This window comes from Leucoraja erinacea, chromosome 2, assembly GCF_028641065.1.
Source record: "Leucoraja erinacea ecotype New England chromosome 2, Leri_hhj_1, whole genome shotgun sequence".
Classification (NCBI taxonomy): Eukaryota; Metazoa; Chordata; class Chondrichthyes; order Rajiformes; family Rajidae; genus Leucoraja; species Leucoraja erinaceus.
Genome location: NC_073378.1, coordinates 12,747,451 through 12,770,239, shown reverse-complemented (window position 1 = coordinate 12,770,239; position 22,789 = coordinate 12,747,451). Strand labels below are relative to the sequence as shown.

The 22,789-nt window shown below is 42.3% G+C and overlaps 1 protein-coding gene across 1 annotated transcript in view; it reads left to right on the top strand.

Moving 5' to 3' along the window:
• The window catches only part of gmds (GDP-mannose 4,6-dehydratase), a 645,529-nt gene that overhangs the window by 542,345 nt on the left and 80,395 nt on the right, over positions 1-22,789 (top strand). Inside the window, exon 10 of the mRNA XM_055648802.1 lies at positions 16,769-16,865. Coding sequence (XP_055504777.1) covers positions 16,769-16,865 — 97 coding nt within the window. The remainder of the gene's footprint in view (positions 1-16,768; positions 16,866-22,789) is intronic.

Genomic DNA, 22,789 nt, shown 5'->3' with positions numbered 1-22,789 from the left:
TAATTAGTGCACAAGGGTCGCCACTTTTATACCCTTCAAGTTCAGAGTTATTACAAATGTTAGCCTTAACTTGGCCATAAAGGCCCGTTGCCCTGGTGGTGGGACTAAATTGTTGTTGTAGGACCGGTCTGTTGTTGATGGCCTCCTCCACCGATCTGTGTAGCTGCAGGCTGCATTTGATCTGTATAGTTAGCCACTTAGAAACATAGAAACATAGAAAATAGGTGCAGGAGTAGGCCATTCGGCCCTTCGAGCCTGCACAGCCATTCAATATGATCATGGCTGATCATCCAACTCAGTATCCTGTACCTGCCTTCTCTCCATACCCCCTGATCCCTTTAGCCACAAGGGCCACATCTAACTCCCTCTTAAATATAGCCAATGAACTGGCCTCAACTACATTCTGTGGTAGAGAATTCCAGAGATTCACCACTCTCTGTGTAAAAAATGTTTTTCTCATCTCAGTCCTAAAAGACTTCCCCTTTATCCTTAAACTGTGACCGCTTGTTCTGGACTTCCCCAACATTGGGAACAATCTTCCTGCATCTAGCCTGTCCAACCCCTTAAGAATTTTGTAAGTTTCTATAAGATCCCCCCTCAATCTTCTAAATTCTAGCGAGTACAAACCAAGTCTATCCAGTCTTTCTTCATATGAAAGTCCTGACATCCCAGGAATCAGTCTGGTGAACCTTCTCTACTCCCTCTATGGCACTTGGAGTAGTGCCAGTTATAATTGAGCCCAAGGCTGCTTCAGGGCCCATTGCACCAATAGCTCAATCTGAACAAATCAACTCAGGAACACGGCGTCCCTCATTTCACATGGTCACCTCTCAGCCAACCTCAGAACATTTAGTGCACTTCTGGGTACATGGATTTCAGCCCAGTATTCGGAGACAAACACCGAAACGCCCAATTGCTCTATTCCTGGGGTGGAGTTCAATCCCACATCTAATTTGGAGGCAGAAACACAAACAATGTGTGAGGGTCCATTCCTATTCCCAGTTTGATTTTTCTTTTGGATGTTACATTTTCCCTGAATTGCTGAAAGTAAACAATAACAGACCCAATTTTAGTACTGACTATACCAAGTGGGACCAGTTGGGTCCCTGTCACACGGAAGGCCTGGTCCCCAAACGCACCCGTTCCCCAAGGCAATATTCCACCACTCACCAGTTCCCCCAATGCAACCCGTTTCCCCAACGCAATATTCCACAGCTCACCCATAGCCCCCAACTGTGCAGCGGCTGCTTATTTTTCCTTATTCACTCGTTTTAATTTTTTTTAAATGCAATTGCACTTGCTAGGACTGGCAGGGCTCAGTGTCCTGGGATTGCAACCTTGCAGTGGGCAGGGCTACAATCCCATCGTGACGTCATAGCTGTAACTGCCAGTGCAGAGGGAAGAATTGTTTTTCAAATTGGGATTTTGTAAAGTTAAAAATGTGAATAACGTAAAATATAACATCAATCTGAACGAAACATGATACAACACACCACAGGACAATGGTGAGTGGTGCAAAAATTGAAGCGCTATCATGTACAGTTTTGGCGCAGACCAGGCCATGAAAACAGGCTCACAAACAAACACGCAAACTCACTCACAGACAAGATGAGAGTTTTGGTAATATATAGATAGATTGATTAGTCTTTCAAGATTAGTTTGAGCAACTTCTGCACAATTATTTTCTGGTTATTTTGTTTCTGATTCACATCCTCTACATCTTTTCTATCTCAATTGATTCTGAATAAATATGCAGTTTGCTCCAGCGGAAGATGTAGTAAGCAAGAAATATGAACCAGGTTCACTACTTCTCACAGTGAAAATCAAATGCTGGAAATCTAAATTAAAAATAGAAATTGTGGGAAATAATTGGCAAATCAGGTCGCATCGGTGGGATGAGAAACAGAGCCAGGTCAAAAGTGGGAAGCTTGTTAAGCTGCAGGAAGGGTGGGAGAGGAGGATGTTTCTGATGGACTAAGACCCAGGTGACCATGAACTAGTTTATCTAGTCAATCAGTGAATGGGAGCAGCTAGAGAATGGGAACACATCCATCGATCGTTGTGAGGGAGGGGAAGAACAATGGACAATGGAGGAACGGCCATGAGGGGGGGGATGGGGAGGGGGAGAGGGGGTGAAGAAAGGGGGACCTGGTGCGGAGGTACTTTGTAACTTTGTAAGCGCCCTCTATGTGGTGACTATTTGCATTCCTTGGGTAAGCAAGCAAAGAATTTCACTGTGACTTGTCACATGTGACGATAAAGTATTCATTCATTAAAGTATTCATCCAGATACAGAAATATACAGGCTAAATAAAGTACTGTAGGAGGATAGTTAGTTTAGTTTAGAGATACAGCACGGAAACAGGCCCTATGGCCCACCAAGTCCGTGCCCACTAGCGATCGCCGCATACTATCGCTACCCTACAATAGAGACACTTTTACAATTATACCAAGCCAATTAACCTACAAACCTGTACGTCTTTGGAGTGTGGAAGGAAACAGGAGATCCCGGACAAAACCCACGCAGGTCATGGAGAGAACGTACAAACTCTGTACAGACAAGCACCAGTAGTCGGGATTTGAATCCAGGTCTCTGGTGCTGTAAGGCAGCAACTCTACCACTGTGCCACCGTGCCGCAATTTCACCTTTGTGAAATGTAGAGTAGGAATATATGACTGGCAAGGTCCTCCACTCCCAGATGGGGAAAAAAAGAAGGAAAATGAAACAAAACTAGCTGAACCAATATTACGGATGGGCAACTATTACAGACAAAAATCAAGCTATTTGAAGTTGTAGAATTTAATATTAGGTCCAGAAGGCTGCATTATGATCAGCCAGAAGATGCAGTGCTGCTCTTCAAGTCTGACTCAGACCTCATTGTTACTGTGCAGGAGGCCATGCACTGATTGGTCAGTGGAAGTAAGATGAGGAATTATAGTGCTAGGCGACAAGAGGCTAAGGCCTGTAAACAGAATGCGGATTCTCTGCAAAGTGGTCACCCAAACGGCATTGGTCGGTGCAACTACATTGTGAATGCCACATGCAGTACACCTGTTAGAAAGTAGCACATATAAATCACTACTTCATCTGGAAAGACTCTTTGGGTGTAGTTGTAAGGGAAATTGCCTTCAGAAAGGGGTGATTGGTCAGAACTGATGATTGGACTAGGGAGTTGCAAAATGAATGGTCTCAGCAAAATGCTGAGAGATAGAAACATAGAAAATAGGTGCAGGAGTAGGCCATTCGGCCCTTCGAGCCTGCACCGCCATTCAATATGATCATGGCTGATCATCCAACTCAGTATCCTGTACCTGCCTTGTCTCCATACCCCCTGATCCCTTTAGCCACAAGGGCCACATCTAACTCCCCCTTAAATATAGCCAATGAACTGGCCTCAACTACCTTCAGTGGCAGAGAATTCCAGAGATTCACCACTCTCTGTGTGAAAAATGTTTTCCTCATCTCGGTCCGAAAAGATTTCCCATTTATCCTTAAACTGTGACCCCGTGTTCTGGACTTCCCCAACATCGGGAACAACCTTCCTGCATCCAGCCTGTCCAACCCCTTAAGAATTTTGTAAGTTTCTATAAGATCCCCCCTCAATCTTCTAAATTCTAGCGAGTACAAGCCAAGTCGATCCAGTCTTTCTTTTTCATATGAAAGTCCTGACATCCCAGGAATCAGTCTGGTGAACCTTCTCTGTACTCCCTCTATGGCAAGAATGTCCTTCCTCAGATCACAATTAAAATAGGAAAGTAGGGACGAGCTTTGGCTTGACTTGAATAAAAGGAGGCTAAAAGAAATAGAAGAATGTTTTACAAGCCTTAGACCAATATCTGTAGGGGTGAATGTTATAGATCAGTCTCCAGGTCTCCACAGCTGTGTTTTATGTCAAGACTATTGCTAATTTTATTAGTGGCACCCTCAATATCAGCCGTTAATTTCTGTACTGTTCCTCTGTATTTGGGTTGTAAATCGTTGATAGTCACAGCAAGACCCAATTTTGGGGGAAATTTGTCGCAATGCTGTGCAAATCATCCAGCCATTTACATCAATCAGGAACTCATGATATAGCTCAGCATCCTGCCTAAAAGAGATTATTTTATCAGCATTAATAATGGCAGACAACTTCTGGCTCATTTTCCCAGCTTTGTTTCAGTCACGCTAGTTTTCTGCCACTCCTTATCTGTCCAGGAAATATATTGCTTTTAAAAAGAGCCATTCACGTTCACATCAGATTGCCAGCCAATTAATTGCATTAATTGCATCTGTGGCCCACATGTGATTTCTCCCTTCACCGTTCTACAGCATCCTGCCAGTTTCCCTCGTCTATCACCATTCCTCCTCTCCACCCTAATCTTTCCACGGGGTCAGCTCCTCTACCTCCTATTTAAAACAAACTTACCATCCTGTAAGTAATACATGCAAAATATGATGATCAACTACCGCCCTGAGTGGTTTCCAACTATTCCAATTTTCTTGTGGCGTTCATTATATTCTCCTATTCTTGACTTCATAGCACCTGTTTCTTAGCAGCTTTTTTCCAAATTATTCACTCGTTAAATCTTAGAACAGAGTTTATTATTTTTTAGTTTATAGAAGAAATCACAGATTGGCTGGAATGTGTTTAATAGACCAATGCAGAAACCAATTAGGCTAATTAAGCGCTTTTCTAGGAGACTTTTCTGATGTAGCCAACCTAATAATATTGGAAATTAAAGACCTTCACCCAATTTTCACCCCCTTGTTATTAGAGTTGTGTTCATGTTGAAATACCTGGTACTTTAAGACTTATCAAACTGCCTTAGAACTATACGTATCCTTAATTATTTGCATGTTGCATAATTTCTCCTCTGATCTCAAACATTTGATCCCTGACTAGGACTTTCTGCCCTCCTCTTCCTGGATAAAAGACCAGTGGTTATAATGGAATTTCCTAAGAACTAATCATCATCCTAACCGTTGTAATTTTAGACCTTGGTGCGGTGAGAGCTGTTCTGTTTATGTTTCAGGGTAGTTTCCACGGCAGCTGGAACAACAGAAAAATGTGCACACACAGAATAGTTTTGTGACCACTGTTACTTCCCAGCATATGGAGGAGAGAATGGGAGAAAGCACTTCATCTGACCAGCACTGGCAGTATGGTGTGTGCTGCTGAGATGCTCACATACCATTATGGGAAGCAGAGTGGGGCAGCTGGTAGAACTGCTATCTCACAGCGCCAGAGACCTGGGTTCAATCCTGACCTTGGATGTTGACTGTATGGAGTTTAGACATTCTCCGCATGACCTTATGGGTTTCACCCTGGAGCTCTGGTTTCCTCCCACGTCCCAAACATGCGGGGGTTTGTAAGTTAATTTGTTTCTGTAAATTGTCCCTCGTGTGTAGGGAGTGGATATGAAAATGGGTAACATAGAACATGGTTGATCGATACTTGGTGTGGGTTTGGTGGATCAAAGGGTGTGTTTCCGTGCTCTATCTCTAAACTAAAACTATACAATGCCATTTTTCCTTGTGATCCTAAAGCAGGGTTTTCAAATGCACTGGGGTCTCAGGAAATGAAAAATTAACCTTGTGGACATTGCTAGGACCACCTTTTTCTCAATACCGACTCCCCCCCACCATTAACATCCAAGGTCATTGTTCAGCCAGAGACTCAGCAAGACCACCCGTATAGAGCTGCAGAAACAGCAGTTCAGAGGCTGAGTGCCCATTCCAAGACCTTTTGACCATTTACGTAGCATAAGTAGACCATACCACCATGCACAACAGTTTTTCACTTGGGTATCTAAAACAATCCCTTCCAAACCCATGCTCAAAACATTCAAGAGGGACAAGGGCTTCAGGTGTATAGAAACATCAACCCATCACTGTCCAAGTTAATTTTTGGAAAAAATTAGCAATTCCGTCATGATTGTTGGATGTGAACCTTAGAAGATTTTCCCCAACAGTATCATGGAAGCAACTTCACCAGAAGGGCTGCTGTGTGGTTCAATGAGCCAGCTCACTGCCTCCTTCTGAAGAAAACAAGGAGTGGTTGTCAGGGCTCTCGCTTAACTTTTTTTCTCTGTTGTCAGCCGGGCAACCTCGGCAACTTTTTAGGTTGCCAAATGAAAGTTTAGGTGGTCATTTAAGACGGCTTGCATGACGTGTGCGATAATGTGCTCGGACAAAGTGCATAGTTACCAGTTGGAATTATACTAAATGAAGCATTCACATATTATTTCTGCTTCAAATAAAGTCACAAACTAAACATATTCACCAATCAAGACATGATATATCCCACAATGACATGCAGCAACATTATAAGACAGTATCTCAACTCTTTTTACATATTGCAATTAATGCAATTTCTATTAGTTCTTCCCACTTCCAAACAAAAATGTGGTTGGATTATTCAGCGTATGATCAACCTGTGTCAATAAATCCTGGACCATGGTAACATATATGCATACGTATAGTTGTGAATGTTACTCATTAAATAACTACAGTACTGATACTCCATATTAAGAGCATTGATTTACCGTTAAAATGAAATCTGTAATAACGTGTCAACGGCAGCAGTGACAATCGAACACTGCGATTTTAATGTTTCACGTGTTCACAATTTAATTAATCCATCTTTATGGATTACAGCAAATAGTGGGAATTGAAACACATTTGATTGCATTCCGTTATCAAACATAGTCAATGAAGACATTTCCAGCACAATAGGGTCAGGGAGGGGGATGTGTGTGAATCAGTGCACTGTGGATAGATGGGGGGGGGGCAGGAGAATCAATGCACAGGGGATGTGATCAGTGAGGATGAATAGATTGGGGGGGGGGGAGATAGGGAGGCGGGAATGGGGATCTGTCAGTGAGGATGAATAGAGGCGGGAGGGGATCCAGGATGGAGAGGAGGGGGATAAGGGGGGGGGGTGGAGGAGTCGTACGAGAGAGAGAGAGAGAGAGAGAGGGGGCGAGGTGGGGAGGAGGGAAGGTCAGCACTCCTCGGACAACATCGCCCCGCTGCCTTGGCCGTTGGGATTTCCTCGCCACCGCCTCCGCCAGCCAACAGCAAGGTGCGGGGCCGTGCTATGCAGCTCAAAGAGCCTATAGCTATTGGATCTATGGTGCAGCTGCTTCAGAAGTGTCGGAGCGAATGACGGGTCCCGAATAGCAGCAGCAGCGCCCGCGGCAGCGGCTTCATCACCTCCTCCTCCCGCCCCCCGCCCGGCCTGATAAGGGCCTCTGCGTGCAAATCCACTAACGGCGCATAAAATACAAACCCTCCTCCCTGCCTCGGCGTGCGGGAGGGTTTGTATTGAAACGGCGGGTTTGCAAGCAGTGGCCGCTATCAGGGCGGGCGGGAGGTGGTCGAGATGGATCCGCTGTGCGGGGCCCGTCATTCCCTTCGTCACCACGCACCTAGTATCTTTACTACGCAATACAAGTGTCACCGCCGACACAAAATGTTGCGTTCCTTTTCTCCAGAGATGTTGCCTGACCCGCGGAGTTACTCCAGTTTTTTGTGTCTGGCTTCGGTATAAACTAGTATCTGGTTGCCAAGCCGGGCAAAATGACTCGGTGTTTAGGTTGCCTGGCGGCGCTTTGAGTGGTCAGTGGCACCCGGGCAACCGTTAATTTCGAGCCCTGGGTTGATAAATGCCAGCAATGTTCAGATCCGAAAAAGTCTACTGTTCAACTTCCGAGTCTTTTAAAGTGAATTAAATCATGGTTCATCTTTATTACGGGTTCATTTCCCTTGATAACTGAACATAAATTAGCTTTCCTTACGTGTCATGGGCCTAACTCAACGAAACACCAGTGAAGGAAGGTGCCCACTTGATAACCCTTATGATGTACTTACTTGCATCTATATGATCAGTTTTTATGTGCTTGTTAACATGTAGATAGTTTATTATTGCACATGGAGTTAATTATTGTCCTTCGTGTAAATGTATATAAGCAGTTTAGATACTACTTTGGCTTTGGGCTTAGTTTTCTTGGTTGAGCACTTATCATGGTGTTATCGCACATACTATGTGTTTTAATAGTAATAAATTGTATATACGATATGATACAATATAACTTTATTTAACCCAGGAGGGAAAAAGATCTGCCAACAGTCATAAAAACACAAAATACACAAAACACAAAATACATGAAACATAAGATTAAAGTGACGAGTGGAAAGGCTTGGGGGATGTGGGGGGGGGGTCATTCTCAGTCTATCCCATGGCAAAATGGGGAGGAGTTGTGAGGTTTGATAGCCACTTGGAAGAAGGATATCTTGAAACGTTGAAGGAACAGAGCCTTCTCAAAAAGTACAGCCAACTCTGTCCCTTCTTGTACAGAGCTTGAGCATTCCTGGACCAGTCCGGTTCACTGTCCAGGTACACTCCAAGGTATTTGTACGCCCTCGTAAACTTGATATTTAATGGGTCCTTGGTTTTGATTCTGTGGTTTTAGAATAACTACTCCCAGTGCTTGAGACCCAGTTAGAATTACTGAGACATGGCTGCAAGAGGGCCAGGGCTGGGAACTGAATATTCAAGGGTATACATCCTATCGAAAAGACAGACAGATGGGCAGAGGGGGTGGGGTTGCCCTGTTGGTAAGGAATGAAATTCAGTCCCTTGCAAGGGGTTACATTGAAACAGGAGATGTGGAGTCAGTATGGATAGAACTAAGGAATTGTAAGGGTAAAAAGACCCTAATGGGATTTATCTACAGGCCCCCAAACAGTAGCCTGGACATAAGGTGCAAGCTGAATCAGGAGTTAAAATTGGCATGTAGTAAAAGTAATGCTGTGGTTGTTATGGTAGATTTCAACATGCAGGTAGACTGGGAAAATCAGGTTGGTACTGGACCCCAAGAAAGGGACTTCGTAGAGTGCCTTTGTGATGGATTCTTAGAACAGCTTGTATTGGAGCCTACCAGGGAGAAGGCAATTCTGGATTTAGTGTTATGTAATGAACTGGATTTGATAAAGGACCTCGAGGTTAATGAGACAATAGGAGGCAGTGACCATAACATGGTCAGGTTTAATCTACAATTGGAGAGGGAGAAGGGTAGATCGGAGGTGTCAGTGTTGCAGTTGAATAAAGGGGACTATGGGGCCATGAGGGAGGAGCTGACCAAAGTTGGCTGGAAAGATACACTAGCAGGGATGACAGTGGAACAAAAATAGCAGGTGTTTCTAGGAATAATACGGAAGGTGCAGGACCAGTTCATTCCTTGGAGGAAGAAAAATTCCAAGGGGAGTAAGGGGTGACCATGGCTGACAAGGGACGTCAGAGACAGTATAGAAATTAAAGCGAAGAAGTACAACGTAGCAAAGATGAGCTGGAAGCAAGAGGATTGAGTAATGTTTAAAGAACAACAGAAGATAACCAAAACGACAATATGGGGAGAAAAGATGAGGTATGAAGGTAAGCTAGCCAAGAATGTAAAGCAAGATAGTAAAAGCTTCTTTAGGTATGTGAAGACGAAACAATTAGTTAAGACCAAAGTTGGACCCTTGAAGACCGATAAGGTGAATTTATTATGGGGAACAAGGAAATGGCAGATGAATTGAACAGGTACTTTGGATCTGTCTTCACTAAGGGGACACATACAATCTTCCTAATATACTAGTGGCCAGAGGACCTGGGGTGACGGAGGAACTGAAGGAAATCCAAATTAGGCAGGAAATGGTGTTGGATAGACTGATGGGACTGAAGGCTGATAAATCTCCAGGGCCTGATGGTCTGCATCCCAGGGTACTTAAGGAAGTGGCTCTAGAAATTGTGGATGCATTGGTGATAATTTTCCAATTTTCTATAAACTCAGGATCAGTTCCTGTGGATTGGAGGGTAGCTATTGTTATCCTACTTTTTAAGAAAGGCGGTAGAGAGAAAACAGGGAATTATAGACCAGTTAGCCTGACATCGGTGGTGGGGAAGATGCTGGAGTCAATTATAAAAGATGAGATAGCTGAATATTTGGATAGCTGCAGCAGGATCGGTCTGAGTCAGCATGGATTTACGAAGGGGAAATCATGCTTGACTAATCTTCTGGAATTTTTTGAAGATGTAACTAGGAAAATGGACAAGGGAGAGCCAGTGGATGTAGTGTACCTGGACTTTCAGGAAGCATTTGATAAGGTCCCACATAGGAGATTAGTGGGCAAAATTAGGGCACATGGTATTGGGGGTAGAGTGCTGACATGGATAGAGAAGTGGTTGGCAGACAGGAAACAAAGAGTAGGGATTAACGGGTCCCTTTTAGAATGGCAGGCAGTGACTAGTGGGGTACCGCAAGGCTCGGTGTTGGGACTGCAGCTATTTACAATATACATCAGTGATTTGGATGAAGGGATTCAAAGTAACATTAGTAAATTTGCAGATGACACAAAGCTGGGTGGCATTGTGAACTGTGGGGAGGATGCTATGAGAATGCAGGGTGACTTGGACAGGTTGGGGGAGTGGGCAGATGCATGGCAGATGAAGTTTAAAGCGGATAAATGTGAGGTTATCCACTTTGGTAGCAAAAACAGGAAGGCAGATTACTATCTAAATGGTGTCAAGTTGGGAAAAGGGGAAGTACAATGGGATCTGGGGGTCCTTGTACATCAGTCTATGAAAGTAAGCACGTTGCCTTTATAACAAGAGGAATCGAATACAGGAGCAAAGAGGTCCTTCTGCAGTTGTACAGAGCCCTAGTGGGACCACACCTGGAGTATTGTGTGCAGTTTTGGTCCCCTAATTTGAGGAAGGACATTCTTGCTATTGAGGGAGTGCAGCATAGGTTTACAAGGTTAATTCCCGGGATTGTCATATGCTGAGAGAATGGAGCAGCTGGTGTTTAGAAGGATGAGAGGGAATTTCATTGAAACATATAAGATTGTTAAGGGTTTGGACACGCTAGAGGCAGGAAACATGTTCCCGATGTTGGGGGAGTCCAGAACCAGGGGCCACAGTTTAAGAATAAGGAGTAAACCATTTAGAACGGAGACGAGGAAACACTTTTTCTCACAGAGAGTGGTTAGTCTATGGAATTCTCTGCCTCAGAGGGCGGTGGAGGCAGGTTCTCTGGATGCTTTTAATATAGAGCTAGATAGGGCTCTTAAAAATAGTGGAGTCGGGGGATAGGGGGAGAAGGCAGGAACGGGGTACTGATTGGGGATGATCAGCCATGATCACATTGAATGGAAGTGCTGGCTCGAAGGGCCGAATGGCCTACTCCTGCACCTATTGTCTATTGTCTATTGTCTTTTTTGTCATGATATAAAGGGAGTTTTTTTTTAAACTACTGTATTTATTTTCTTTTTGCACTACTTTAGATTGCACTACAATCTTTGTAGAATTGTGCTGTTTTGCATTTGTCTTTGTATTTATTGGTGTACCTATCATTAGCCTGTAAACTGATTATTCCAGGAACTTCGTGTGAACAAGGAGTTTCTTTGCACCCTGGTGTAAATGGATATAAACTGATCTGAATCTGATCAGTATTTTGTCATGTAAACCATTGTTTACTGATCTCTTTTCAATTTTATGAGCAACATTTCTATTTGCTAATCTGGCTTTAATAAACATCTAATAAGGATAATTTGAGATTTCTATATAATTTCGTAAAGGATGGAAAATGCCTTATTATTTGTCCAGATAATCAAAATCCACCTAAAATAACTGAATGCATTTTGACTATCCTTGCCAACATTCTCTTTGTGTTACCAACATATCTTTGCCAACAGTTACCAACAGTTTTGTGTACAGTTTTGGTCGGTCTCCAAATCTGAGGAAGGACATTATTGCCATAGAGGGAGTGCAGAGAAGGTTCACCAGACTGATTCCTGGGATGTCAGGACTGTCTTATGAAGAAAGACTCGATAGACTTGGTTTATACTCTGTAGAATTTAGGAGATTGAGAGGGGATCTTATAGAAACTTACAAAATTCTTAAGGGGTTGGACAGGCTAGATGCAGGAAGATTGCTCGCAATGTTGGGGAAGTCCAGGACAAGGGGTCACAGCTTAAGGATAAGGGGGAAATCCTTTAAAACCGAAATGAGAAGACCTTTTTCACACAGAGAGTGGTGAATCTCTGGAACTCTCTGCCACAGAGGGTAGTCGAGGCCAGTTCATTGGCTATATTTAAGAGGGAGTTAGATGTGGCCCTTGTGGCTAAGGGGATCACAGGGTATGGAGAGAAGGCAGGTACAGGATACTGAGTTGGATGATCAGCCATGATCATATTGAATGGCGGTGCAGGCTCGAAGGGCTGAATGGCCTACTCCTGCACCTAATTTCTATGTTTCTATGTTAAGATATGCAATGTAAAAGTGCAGTTGAATTGCCATTTTTAATTGTTTTAATCTATTAACATTAATTTTGGTGAAAAAACAACAGGAGAAGCTGCTTTACATCCGTGTGATAAATGCAACCTTCTAATTCCGTTGCAAATATTGATTTCTATATGCTCCCCTAATTCTACGATCCAAATTGTCTGAATTATTACTCAATAAGTATACAATAATACACGAAAAAACACTCTTGACTCACAAATCAAGAAAGGTGCAGATTGTGCAAAATTAATCAAGAAGCAATCATGCACTGTTTCTGGGAACATAACATTCTGCTCATTTTTTTTTTACTCAGTTACTAGGAAAGTAGCTCAAGTCTTGCTGGTTAACATTTTATGTATTTTCACAACTCTCAAAGCTGTTGTTTTATTTCTTTGCTATCGTCTCTTGTTTATGATATCTATAATTATTAATTACCAAGTAATAAAATAGTAATGATTACACTTCACTTTCAATTTCTAAAATGACACATTTCCTGTAGAAACTAATTCTCATCATTCCTGGTAGATTCTGAACTCTCATTTACCCACGCTTTATGTGTTTTACTTTGCCTACTTCAATTGTAGATTGAAAGGGTCAATTGTAATCATGCATTGTCTTTCCGCTGACTGGTTAGTACACCACAAAAACTTTTCACTGTACCTCATTGCACATGACAATAAACTAAACAAAACTAAACTCGATTCCGTAGTTTGATATTTTTATTTTTAGTTGCTACAGACCAAGCCTCAACATTACCCATGCCTCAACCTAACACAACTTCAATTTTTGTTTCCAAAAACATAATTTTCTTAAGGTGTAATATACATTACACTTCTGAGCCCTGTCAGAATGCAGAAGTTACATCCTTTCCCTCAGATGCACTTTAGTCAATTTGTCAATAATGGTAATTTTACATCAATAAGCAAATGTTTTGAAATGTTTACACACCGATTCAATTGTGCGCTTCGACTTATCAGATGACTTCTAATGGTCCAATGGTGCTTTATTTGTCACGTGTGCAACTGCACAGTAAAATTCATTTTGCATATTTACTCATGTAGACACTGCCATGTTTTGCCGCTATTTCCACAGTCTGGTCTGGTCCGCCCACGTGCTCGGTCTACTGACCGTTCCCGATCTTGAAGGCTCTGGAGCCAATACCCCAGTTCACCCTGCTGCCCCCCCTTGCTCCTCACGTCCGACATCTCCAGTGGCTCCCTCCTCATCAGTTCTCCGGTCTTCGGGGAATGAGCAGGATGGTGACCACTGGCACTTTATCATCATTGCGACACCTGGAACAGGATCATTTATCTTTGGATCATTCACTATTTTCTGAAAGAATTTTACTTGTTTTTGCGCAGTTATTTAGTAAGCTGCCGGACTTTGTAGACATTTAATGTGCCAATACTCTTACTAAGTTGGAAAGAATGTTAACACTCTCACCTGGCATCATTCCATTGGTATTTCTGTCACTTTCTCATAAATGGAGAAGGACTGGCCAAATGTTGTGCCTTCCACCACAGTGGTGAATGCTGTGGTGGATCTTCGTGTTAAATTTTAGATTGTGTTTTTCATTGTACCGCTGCTGGCAAATTCATTTCACTTGCACTTTATGAGCAATGTGACGAATAAAAGTGATTGGTGATTGTTGTTGTTGTTGATATCAGATGTCGGTTTTCTTTGATTCTCTCTGCCTGTCTCTTTCTCGTGAAAAGTTATGTAACATCAGAATGTGGTTTATTATCGTTCTGATCAGTAACTAAGTGATCATGTTTTGGCATTTGCAACGAGAAATAATTATGAAGATATCAGCTTTCACCATTACAATAGAGGAAATCTGGCAACAGTATCGACTGCACACAGATGCATTGTTTAATGTTGACATCCAGAGGTTTTGACGCTGATTATATCTATACTATGCTTCGTTACATGCGGTGTTGTACATTTTAATGCTGTATTAAACCATATTTATTCCCACAAAGCCAAACTTTAAAAAAAGATTATAATTCGCTCATAATTATTTTGAAATTCCATAAAGTATAAAATATACATCATAATATAAAATATATTTATTTTAGAAGTTTATTTGTGGTATTTCAGCTTTTAGCTTAATCCTATTTAGATGTCATGTTTTTCCCCACCTTCAGTTAAATATTTAGAAAACCAGTTAATTATGTGTGTTTTAATTATTAGTTTGTTGTTTTTGAGAGTTCCCTCAATCTTATAGCAGCTTAGCTTGCCTCAAGAACTGCAATTTTAAAGGTAACTTATGTTACAATTTTTTTTAACAATCTGGCATTTTGTTTTGAATGTATAATGAAGTTTGCCAGGAAGACATTCTTAATTTTCAAAGACTGTTACAGAGATTGTATTTATATATATTTGTGTAGTATAATTATGTTGAGAATTCACAGCTGCAGCTGCAGTGCTGTAAAAATAATGCCTAGAAATTGGATCGCGGAGTGCCACGTTTGAATGCAGTGTGCAATTTGATTTACCGGAAATATAAAACTTAAAGTAAAATCAAGGATTTTTTCGCAATTGTATGGCAGATGATTTCCCTCCTGGGTCACCCCTGCATCTCACCAGCAAGGATATGAGGGGCATTGCAGAAGGCGCAGAGGCGATGCACCTAGATGTCTCTTTGGTTTGGGGGACTTTGTTTACACGAGAGATTGAATAGACAGTGCTTGTTTGTTTGTTTTTTGCTGGAACAAAGATGTGGATAGGGTGAGCTGCTTTAAATATCTGGGAGTCCACATCTCTGAGGATATGACATGGGCATCACACGCCGCAGCACTCGTGAGTAAGGCAAGGCAGCGCCTTTACCAACTCGGGTAATTGAGGAAATTCAGAGTGTCTCAGAGGATCCTCCAGTGCTTCTACTCAGTGGTTGTGGAAAGCATTTTGTCCGGAAATATTACAATCTGGTTTGGGAATTGCTCTGCCCAGGACAAGAAGGCTCTGCAGAGAGTAGTGCGTTCGGCCGAACGCACTATGGGAACTTCACTCGCCCCCCCCTGCTGGAACTATACATCAGGAGGTGCAACTCCAGAGCCAATAAAATCATGGGAGACCCCTTTCACCCCTGCAACGGACTGTTCCAGCTGCTACGGTCAGGCAAACGCCTCTGTTGCCATGCTGTGAGAACGGAGAGGTTGAGAAGGAGTTTCTTCCCAGAGGCCATTAGGACTGTAAACTCCTAGCTCACCAGGGACTAACTTTACTGAACCACTCTACTGCTTTTTTTTAAATTGCTGTTTTTTTCCCTTTTTCCTTCCGCCCACAATATTTAATATGGAAAAGAATATGTGATTCTGTTACATTCTGTTTGTAGTTTGTATGGTTGTTTGTTTGTTTGTCTTTTTGCACAAAGTCCGCGAGCATTGTCACTTTTCATTTCACTGCACATCTCGTATGTGTATGTGACGAATAAACTTGACTTGACTTGACTTGACTTGAAGAGTGAGTTATTAATATTATGAGAGCTATTGGAAAGGATAGAGATTAAAACAAAATTCCCTATGGTAGGAGTATTAAAAACAGGGCATAGGATTATGGTGAGAAGAAACATTTTTAAAGGAGACCTAAGGAGCAAATTTTTATTTACTCAGAGAGAAGTTGATATTTGGAACTCGTCACTGGTGGAAGTGATGAAATCAGATTCAATCATTAGATTTAAGAGCCATTTAGGCACTTAATTAGGCAAAGCATAGACAGATATGGGCATATTGGCACAACCAGGATTAGTGCAGATGGGCAATATAGTTACCATGGCTGTGATGGGCTGGAGCGCCTGTTTCCGTACTGTGCACCTCTTTTATTCTAAGCCCAATAAACAATTTGTTTGCCTGACACCATTCTGTGCACTGACCCATTTTCTATAGCCATGGCAAGTGACACTTGCCCAAACCCTTCCAACCATCTCCTACCCTGACCTCTCTCACAACATTCCTTCTCTCCAGAGATGTTGCCTGTCCCGCTGAGTTACTCCAGCTTTTTGTGTCCACCTTTGATTTAAACCAGCATCTGCAGTTCTTTCCCACACACCCTCTCGCAACATCCTGCCTCAACCTCTCTACCATTTCAAGTCTGACAACCCTTCTTTCAATCCTGATCCAACCTCTTTTCCCACATTGATCCTATTTCCAACATACTTATTTTACCCAGATCACTCCCCTCCCACTATTTGTCAGACAAAATATATTTGTTTGATATATATTTCTGGAAGTAAATCATCAATTCGATTTGATTTATCTGTCTTACCAATCAATTGTATTCTCCTGCTTTGAAGTGAATTGTATTCCAATTATCCTGCTTTGTGCACCATAAAATCTTTGATGTATCTTTTCCTACCCTCGCCAGTGGTTGTGGGACAAGCTCTGAATCCATATTATGTCTGTCCATGTGTACATATGAGAATTTCATAATGTAATAATGGATTTTTTCTTGTTTTCCAGCTGGGAAGGTCAAGGTAGAAATGAAGTGGGAAAGTGTAAGGAAACTAACCAAGTGCATATAAAAGTGGATCCCAAGTACTACAGACCCACTGAAGTGGTAAGAATAATCAACTAGTAATTAAAAAACAACATGGTTTTGTTGATGTGTGGTGTGGCAACTGACTTTTACCAATGGTACTTGTTAAATCATCTGAAATTGTAATTTGGTTCCAAAAATATTGTAGGTCAGTAGGAGGTGTTAGTTGCATTTCTGACAGTTAGTAATACACTTCTACCATTAATACTTGTATAATGAAATACTTGCATTATATTGTGAAATTCTTGTGGTATATTATAGTTTACTCTTGCCTGGGATTATTCTGGTTGATCTAATCCTTTTGTGGCATATAGTGTTTAATTCTATTTTAATTGCTTGAAATAATTTCCGCAAAGTTGTTATTTTAGTTCTTTTTGCACCTCTCAATTTACTTTCAAAAATGAATTGAGCAAGTGTTGGTTTAATTGTTTAATGAGTCATTTTTGCACTTTCGGTCAAATGCACAAAAAAATTGCAATTATTGACTAAAAGTCTACTCCCAATCATCAGCAACTTGACAGAAAATGTCACCAACATCACTATCTGACATCACTTACTCAGTAATAATCCACTCACCCATGCCAGTTCCTCAGATGTGTAATTAGAATGGGATACTTGCCTCTGAAGTACTGCCCAAAATGATTAGGATTGAACAATACTAGAGTTCACAGATAGCAAGTGTGAAAAAATGTTTTTTTTTCAGGTCTTGGTGGCAGGCAGATGGTGCAGGATGGAGGGTTAATTGCAAATGTTATATATATATATATATAACATTTGAAATAGTAGCAATAACTAGGTATGGAGTATTTCAAAACCATTGCGATTTGGAAATCAGCAAATCTTTTTTAATTCTATGATTTTTCACACTTCACAGGGAAATGACTAGTTTTATCTTAAACTAGACCAAGTGCAGACCCGTTGGGTCTGTTCCCCCAACGTGCAGTTGTGGGGGGGGGAGGCGGCATGCAGCGTCACACACACTAATTACCCCCCCCCCCCCCCCCGCACACACACTAATACCCCCCCCTCCCCCCTACCTCCCTCCCCCCGGGGAGAGGTGGGGAGCAGGGAGGGGGGCAGAGGTAGGGGGGGAGTGTGGAGGGAAGAGGGTAGGGGGTGTGGAGGGGAGGGGAGGGGTTTAGGGGGAGGGGGGGATGGGGGGGAGGCGGGGGGGAGGGGGGAGGGGGGAGGGGGGGGGGGAGGGGGGGGGGGGAGGGGGGGGGGGGGGAGGAGAGGAGAGGAGGGGAGGGGGGGGGGATCCTAAAAAACATTTTAGAACCAAAAAAGACATTCTGCAAGCATTGTAGAACCAAAAAGAGACACTATTTGCAAACATTTTAGAACCAATAAACACTTTTTGCAAATATTTTAGAACCAATAGACACATTCTGCAAGTGTTTTAGAACCACTGAGGACACTTACATTTGAGTAGACATGTGTTCAGTGTTATTCACAGCTCAGATAAACGTGACCCTCTGCCTTCCTCCAGCTTGCAGACACTGATTGAGGCACACCACTTCCTGGTTTTATAGTCCCCCCTGCCGCCAGCAGAGAAAATGGGGGATTTTGTAAAATCATTAATATCTCTGTCATTTTTCATTGACGGGAAAAATCCTCGGCACACAGACGGCGGAGGGGAGTTCTGAGCAAGGTGGCCAAAAATGACGGCCGTAGGTGGCGGTGTTCTCTCGGAAATCGCAGCACAGATGGCCAAAACCGGTCAAGAACAGACTTTTAGTAATATAGATATCAGCGTATGTTATGGAAAATAATATTAGTCGTAATCCCAACCTATTGATTCATTGAAAGATATGATTTTATTAATTATCAAATAATATTTTATTTGTGTAGTATTCCCATTGATTGCTTTATGTGTGAGAGAGAATGGGCTTGTATTCACTGGAGTTTAGAAGGATGAGGGGGATCTTATAGAAACATATAAAATTATAAAAGGACTGGACAAGCTACATGCAGGAAAAATGTTCCCAATGTTGGGTGAGTCCAGAGCCAGGGGCCACAGTCTTAGAATAAAGAGGAGGTCATTTAAGTCTGAGGTGAGAAAAAACTTTTTCACCCAGAGAGTTGTGAATTTATGGAATACCCTGCCACAGATGGCAGTGGAGGCCGTCACTGGATGGATTTAAGAGAGAGTTAGATAAGGCTCTAGGGGCAAGTGGAGTCAAGGGATATGGGGAGAAGGCAGGCACGGGTTATTGATAGGGGATGATCAGCCATGATCACAATGAATGGCGGTGCTGGCTCGAAGGGCCGAATGGCCTCCTGCACCTATTTTCTATGTCTCTTTTTGATTGATACAAATACATCGATAGATGCTCCTGAACACATCATCAGTGATGTAACCTGGGGTCATTGGGTGTTTCGGGTCTATCAACATCAGACACCCTCACCCAGGCGACCCAGCCGTGGTTGATCAGACCACAACTTGTGTTCAGGTGGCATTCGCTCCTCCCCATGGACCTCCTCTCCTGATCCAGAGCCATCTCAAGGCCTTCTCCGCTGCCTCTGTGGTGTACTTGATGGCCCTTCTCCTCGCCACTCCATTGATGCCCAGTGCACTCAAGGCTTTGTAGAGCGATTGCCCTGCAAACCCTCTGCAGCCAACCTTGATGGGCATACACCTTGCCTTCCAGCCCTGCTTGCGGCAGTCTATGACCAGCTCTTCGTACTTGGTCATCTTCCTCTTGTGGGCCTCCTCCAGACGGTCCTCCCACGGCACAGGCAGTTCCAACAAGACAATGTTTCTGGTCGCCTCTGAGACCAGGAGGATATCTGGGCTCAGGGTGGTCGTGGCAATGTGCTGTGGAAACATCAGCTGTTTCACCAGGTCTACGGAAAGCTGCCAGTCCTGCGCAGTCGCCAGGATTCCTGACGGATTCCTGGCTGCTGTGGTTCTTGGCAGCTGCACTCCGGCCTTCACGAAGGTGATCATCTGGGTGGTGGGGCGTTCTCGTCTGCAGCTGCTGATTCCCATGTTAAATATCTAATTTTTAATAGTAAAAAAAAAACAGTACAGATTCTATAAATGAAATAAAAACAGAAAATCCTGGAGAGACCCATCAAATCAGAGTGAAATCAAGCAGGCGTTGTTGTAGCTGAGTAAGAGCTGGGGATTAGGATCAGTGTTCACCTGGAACAGGCATAGCTGGGGCCCCAAGCAAGTGCCCATGTCTACACCTTTAACTTGAAGGAAGTGAGAGGAGTCAAAAGAGAAAAGGAGCAGGCAGAAACAATGGGTCTGCCAGACCCGTTTGTGGATTTTGGGAAGTAGCTGGCAGTGCGAGGCTGGGGAACAATAAGGTTGCAGGCTGGGGAGGGAACATTGCCATAGGTGATGAGATTGGAAACAGTCTGGGAGATGATGGCCTGGTGTTCGCCTGTGGGATCATAGTCAAGGGGTAGTAAGTAGCAATGCTACAAAATTTTGAGATTTAAAAAATCAAGTCTGCAATTTATCCCATCAGATAAAGCATAAAAAGAAGTTTAATTTGACACCCAATTCACTTTCATATCTCAAGTAATAAAAAAGTTATGGCCATTTTCATACTCGAAAATTAGCATCTTGTTCCCTATTGATTTTCTATGGACATAACAAAAAAGCTGTGATCGTGGACAGTCAAAAGCCCATAACCTTCATAAAAATTAAGAGAACTGAATGACATTTTCAGTTATCATAGATTGAACCATTCTGAAACAAATATAAAATAATCTTACTTGGATGACCTGAAATTAAAGCATATAATTAGTTAGTTACCCAATTGTAGCTAATTTCAAACTTCAATTACTAGATCTAAACATCTATCCATTTCTTAATAAATGATTAACATTTTTAAAAAGCCTAAGTGTCCAAATAATATTCACAAATAATTCACAATAAAACACGATTTTTAAATCTCATTTACATCAATTTATAGGCCAAATGGAAGGAATTTAGTGTTCAATTGCTGTGAATTAAAGTCCATTTTAAATCAGCTTTCTAGTGGGTTCCTGTGAACGCGCTGTTTTAGAAAGTTCACATTGCGGTAGATTCGTGCCCTCAAATGCCCAGAAAAATACTGCGGGATATAAAGAGCCCAAAATGAACTACTCGCTATAGTAAACTTTGTATAAAGGGGTCTTAAGAATCCCCTTTTAATGTAAAAATAAGGTACATACCTTTAATTGATTGCTTTATAAAACCCTGGGGCTGCGAGAGGTCGCGGGTTGAGAGAGTGATTTTAAAACTATTATAACTATTATTCGAGGCCTATAAAACTAATAATACCTTTTGCGACGGGGTCTTTCAGCGATTTTTCGTTAATGATTTACTAGGCTGAACATCTTCGATTGGAACAGCCTAGTAAAAATCGCATTTTAAACCCGCCCCCTCTAAACAGCGCCAAAATCGCTCACACGGGCTGAGGCAGATTCTCAGCGACGATTCAGGTAGGTTTTGCAACATACCTATGGTAAGTATGAGGAGGAGCTGGCATCTGGCCTCAGCCTGCCACCTATTTCTCCCATCCACTCCCCTTCCATCTGCATTGCTTCCTCCAGCATTACAAGTCGCAACTCTTCAATTCTTTTGTCTCACACTTTATGCCTTTTCATCTCAGGCTTCTGTCCAATCATCTGCCATGGTTGCCATCCATACCCCCTATTTGTATCCACCTAGTACTTGCCAGGCTTGGTCCTGCCCTCCCTCTCTTTCAGCTTTCTTCCTCACCTCCTCCCCCCACAGTCAGTCTGAAGAAGTGTCCCAACCTGAAACGTCACCTATTCATCTTCTCCAGAGATGCTGCTGCCCGATGAGTTACTGCAGCTCCTCGTTTTCCTTCTGCACCTCCTTCCCAGGAGGTAGCATACTTTGGTTGAATCCAATCAGACATACAGAATGGTGAGTTTCTCACTCGGTTTCTTATCGTATTGGGAAAGTCAAAAGCAAACGTTTTTGTGTGCGCTTTTTGTTAGCGCTTTTGACATAGCAAAACATCGCAAGGTATTAGCGGATTTTAATGTCAAACAATATATGATGCTCAGCCCCATAAAATGATAATCGGACAGATGGCCAAAATATAACTATTAACCAGTTAATATTTCAGCTCAATAACCTGATAATAGATAATGGAACTGAAAAGTTAAGTTTCTCTCCAAAGGTATTATCTAACCTGACAAGTATTTCCTGTGTTTTCTGTATTTATTGTCAGTCGGGAGCATGGTTTCATCTCTTGAAGCAGACTGGTCAATTTATCCTCAAATGGTAAATCTTTGATATATGTGCCTTATTAGGCAAATTAACTTCTGCGTGGTTAAGAACAATGGCTGCTTTCTTTACACCCGACATCCAGGAAATACTCAAAATCATAAAGTCTTGAAGAAATGCACACAGCAGTCTTTAAAAGTAATTTTATGAACATAACAACATTTCACCACTTTTCATGTTAATTAAAGGAACCATTCCTTTAATTATAACAATTGATAACAATACTTCATCTCATCTAATGTTAATTAAAAGAACCATGCTAACCTTCAATCTTTATTTCACGTAGAACATAGAACAGTACAGCACAGGAACAGACCCTTTAGCCTACAATGTCTGCGCCAAGCATGATGCCAAAAAAACTAACCTCATCTGCCTGTGTGTGATCCCTATCCTTTTGTTCCCTGCATATCCATGTGCCTATCCAAAAGCCTCTTAAATGCCACTATTGTATCTGCTTCTGCCACCATCCTTGGCAGATTGTTGCAGAGTGCCTCAGATATGAAGAAGGTTGTTTAGTTTAATTTAGTTTCATTCCCGATGTATGGAAATCTCCAAAGGGTACTGACGCGGTGTGATTTCATCTTTAATCTTGTGACTACCTGTTTTAGCATTGACTGATAATACATGTTTGTGTGCTTTGAGGTTTATTGTGAAGAATGATGCCATAGAGTCTTTAATAACAGAA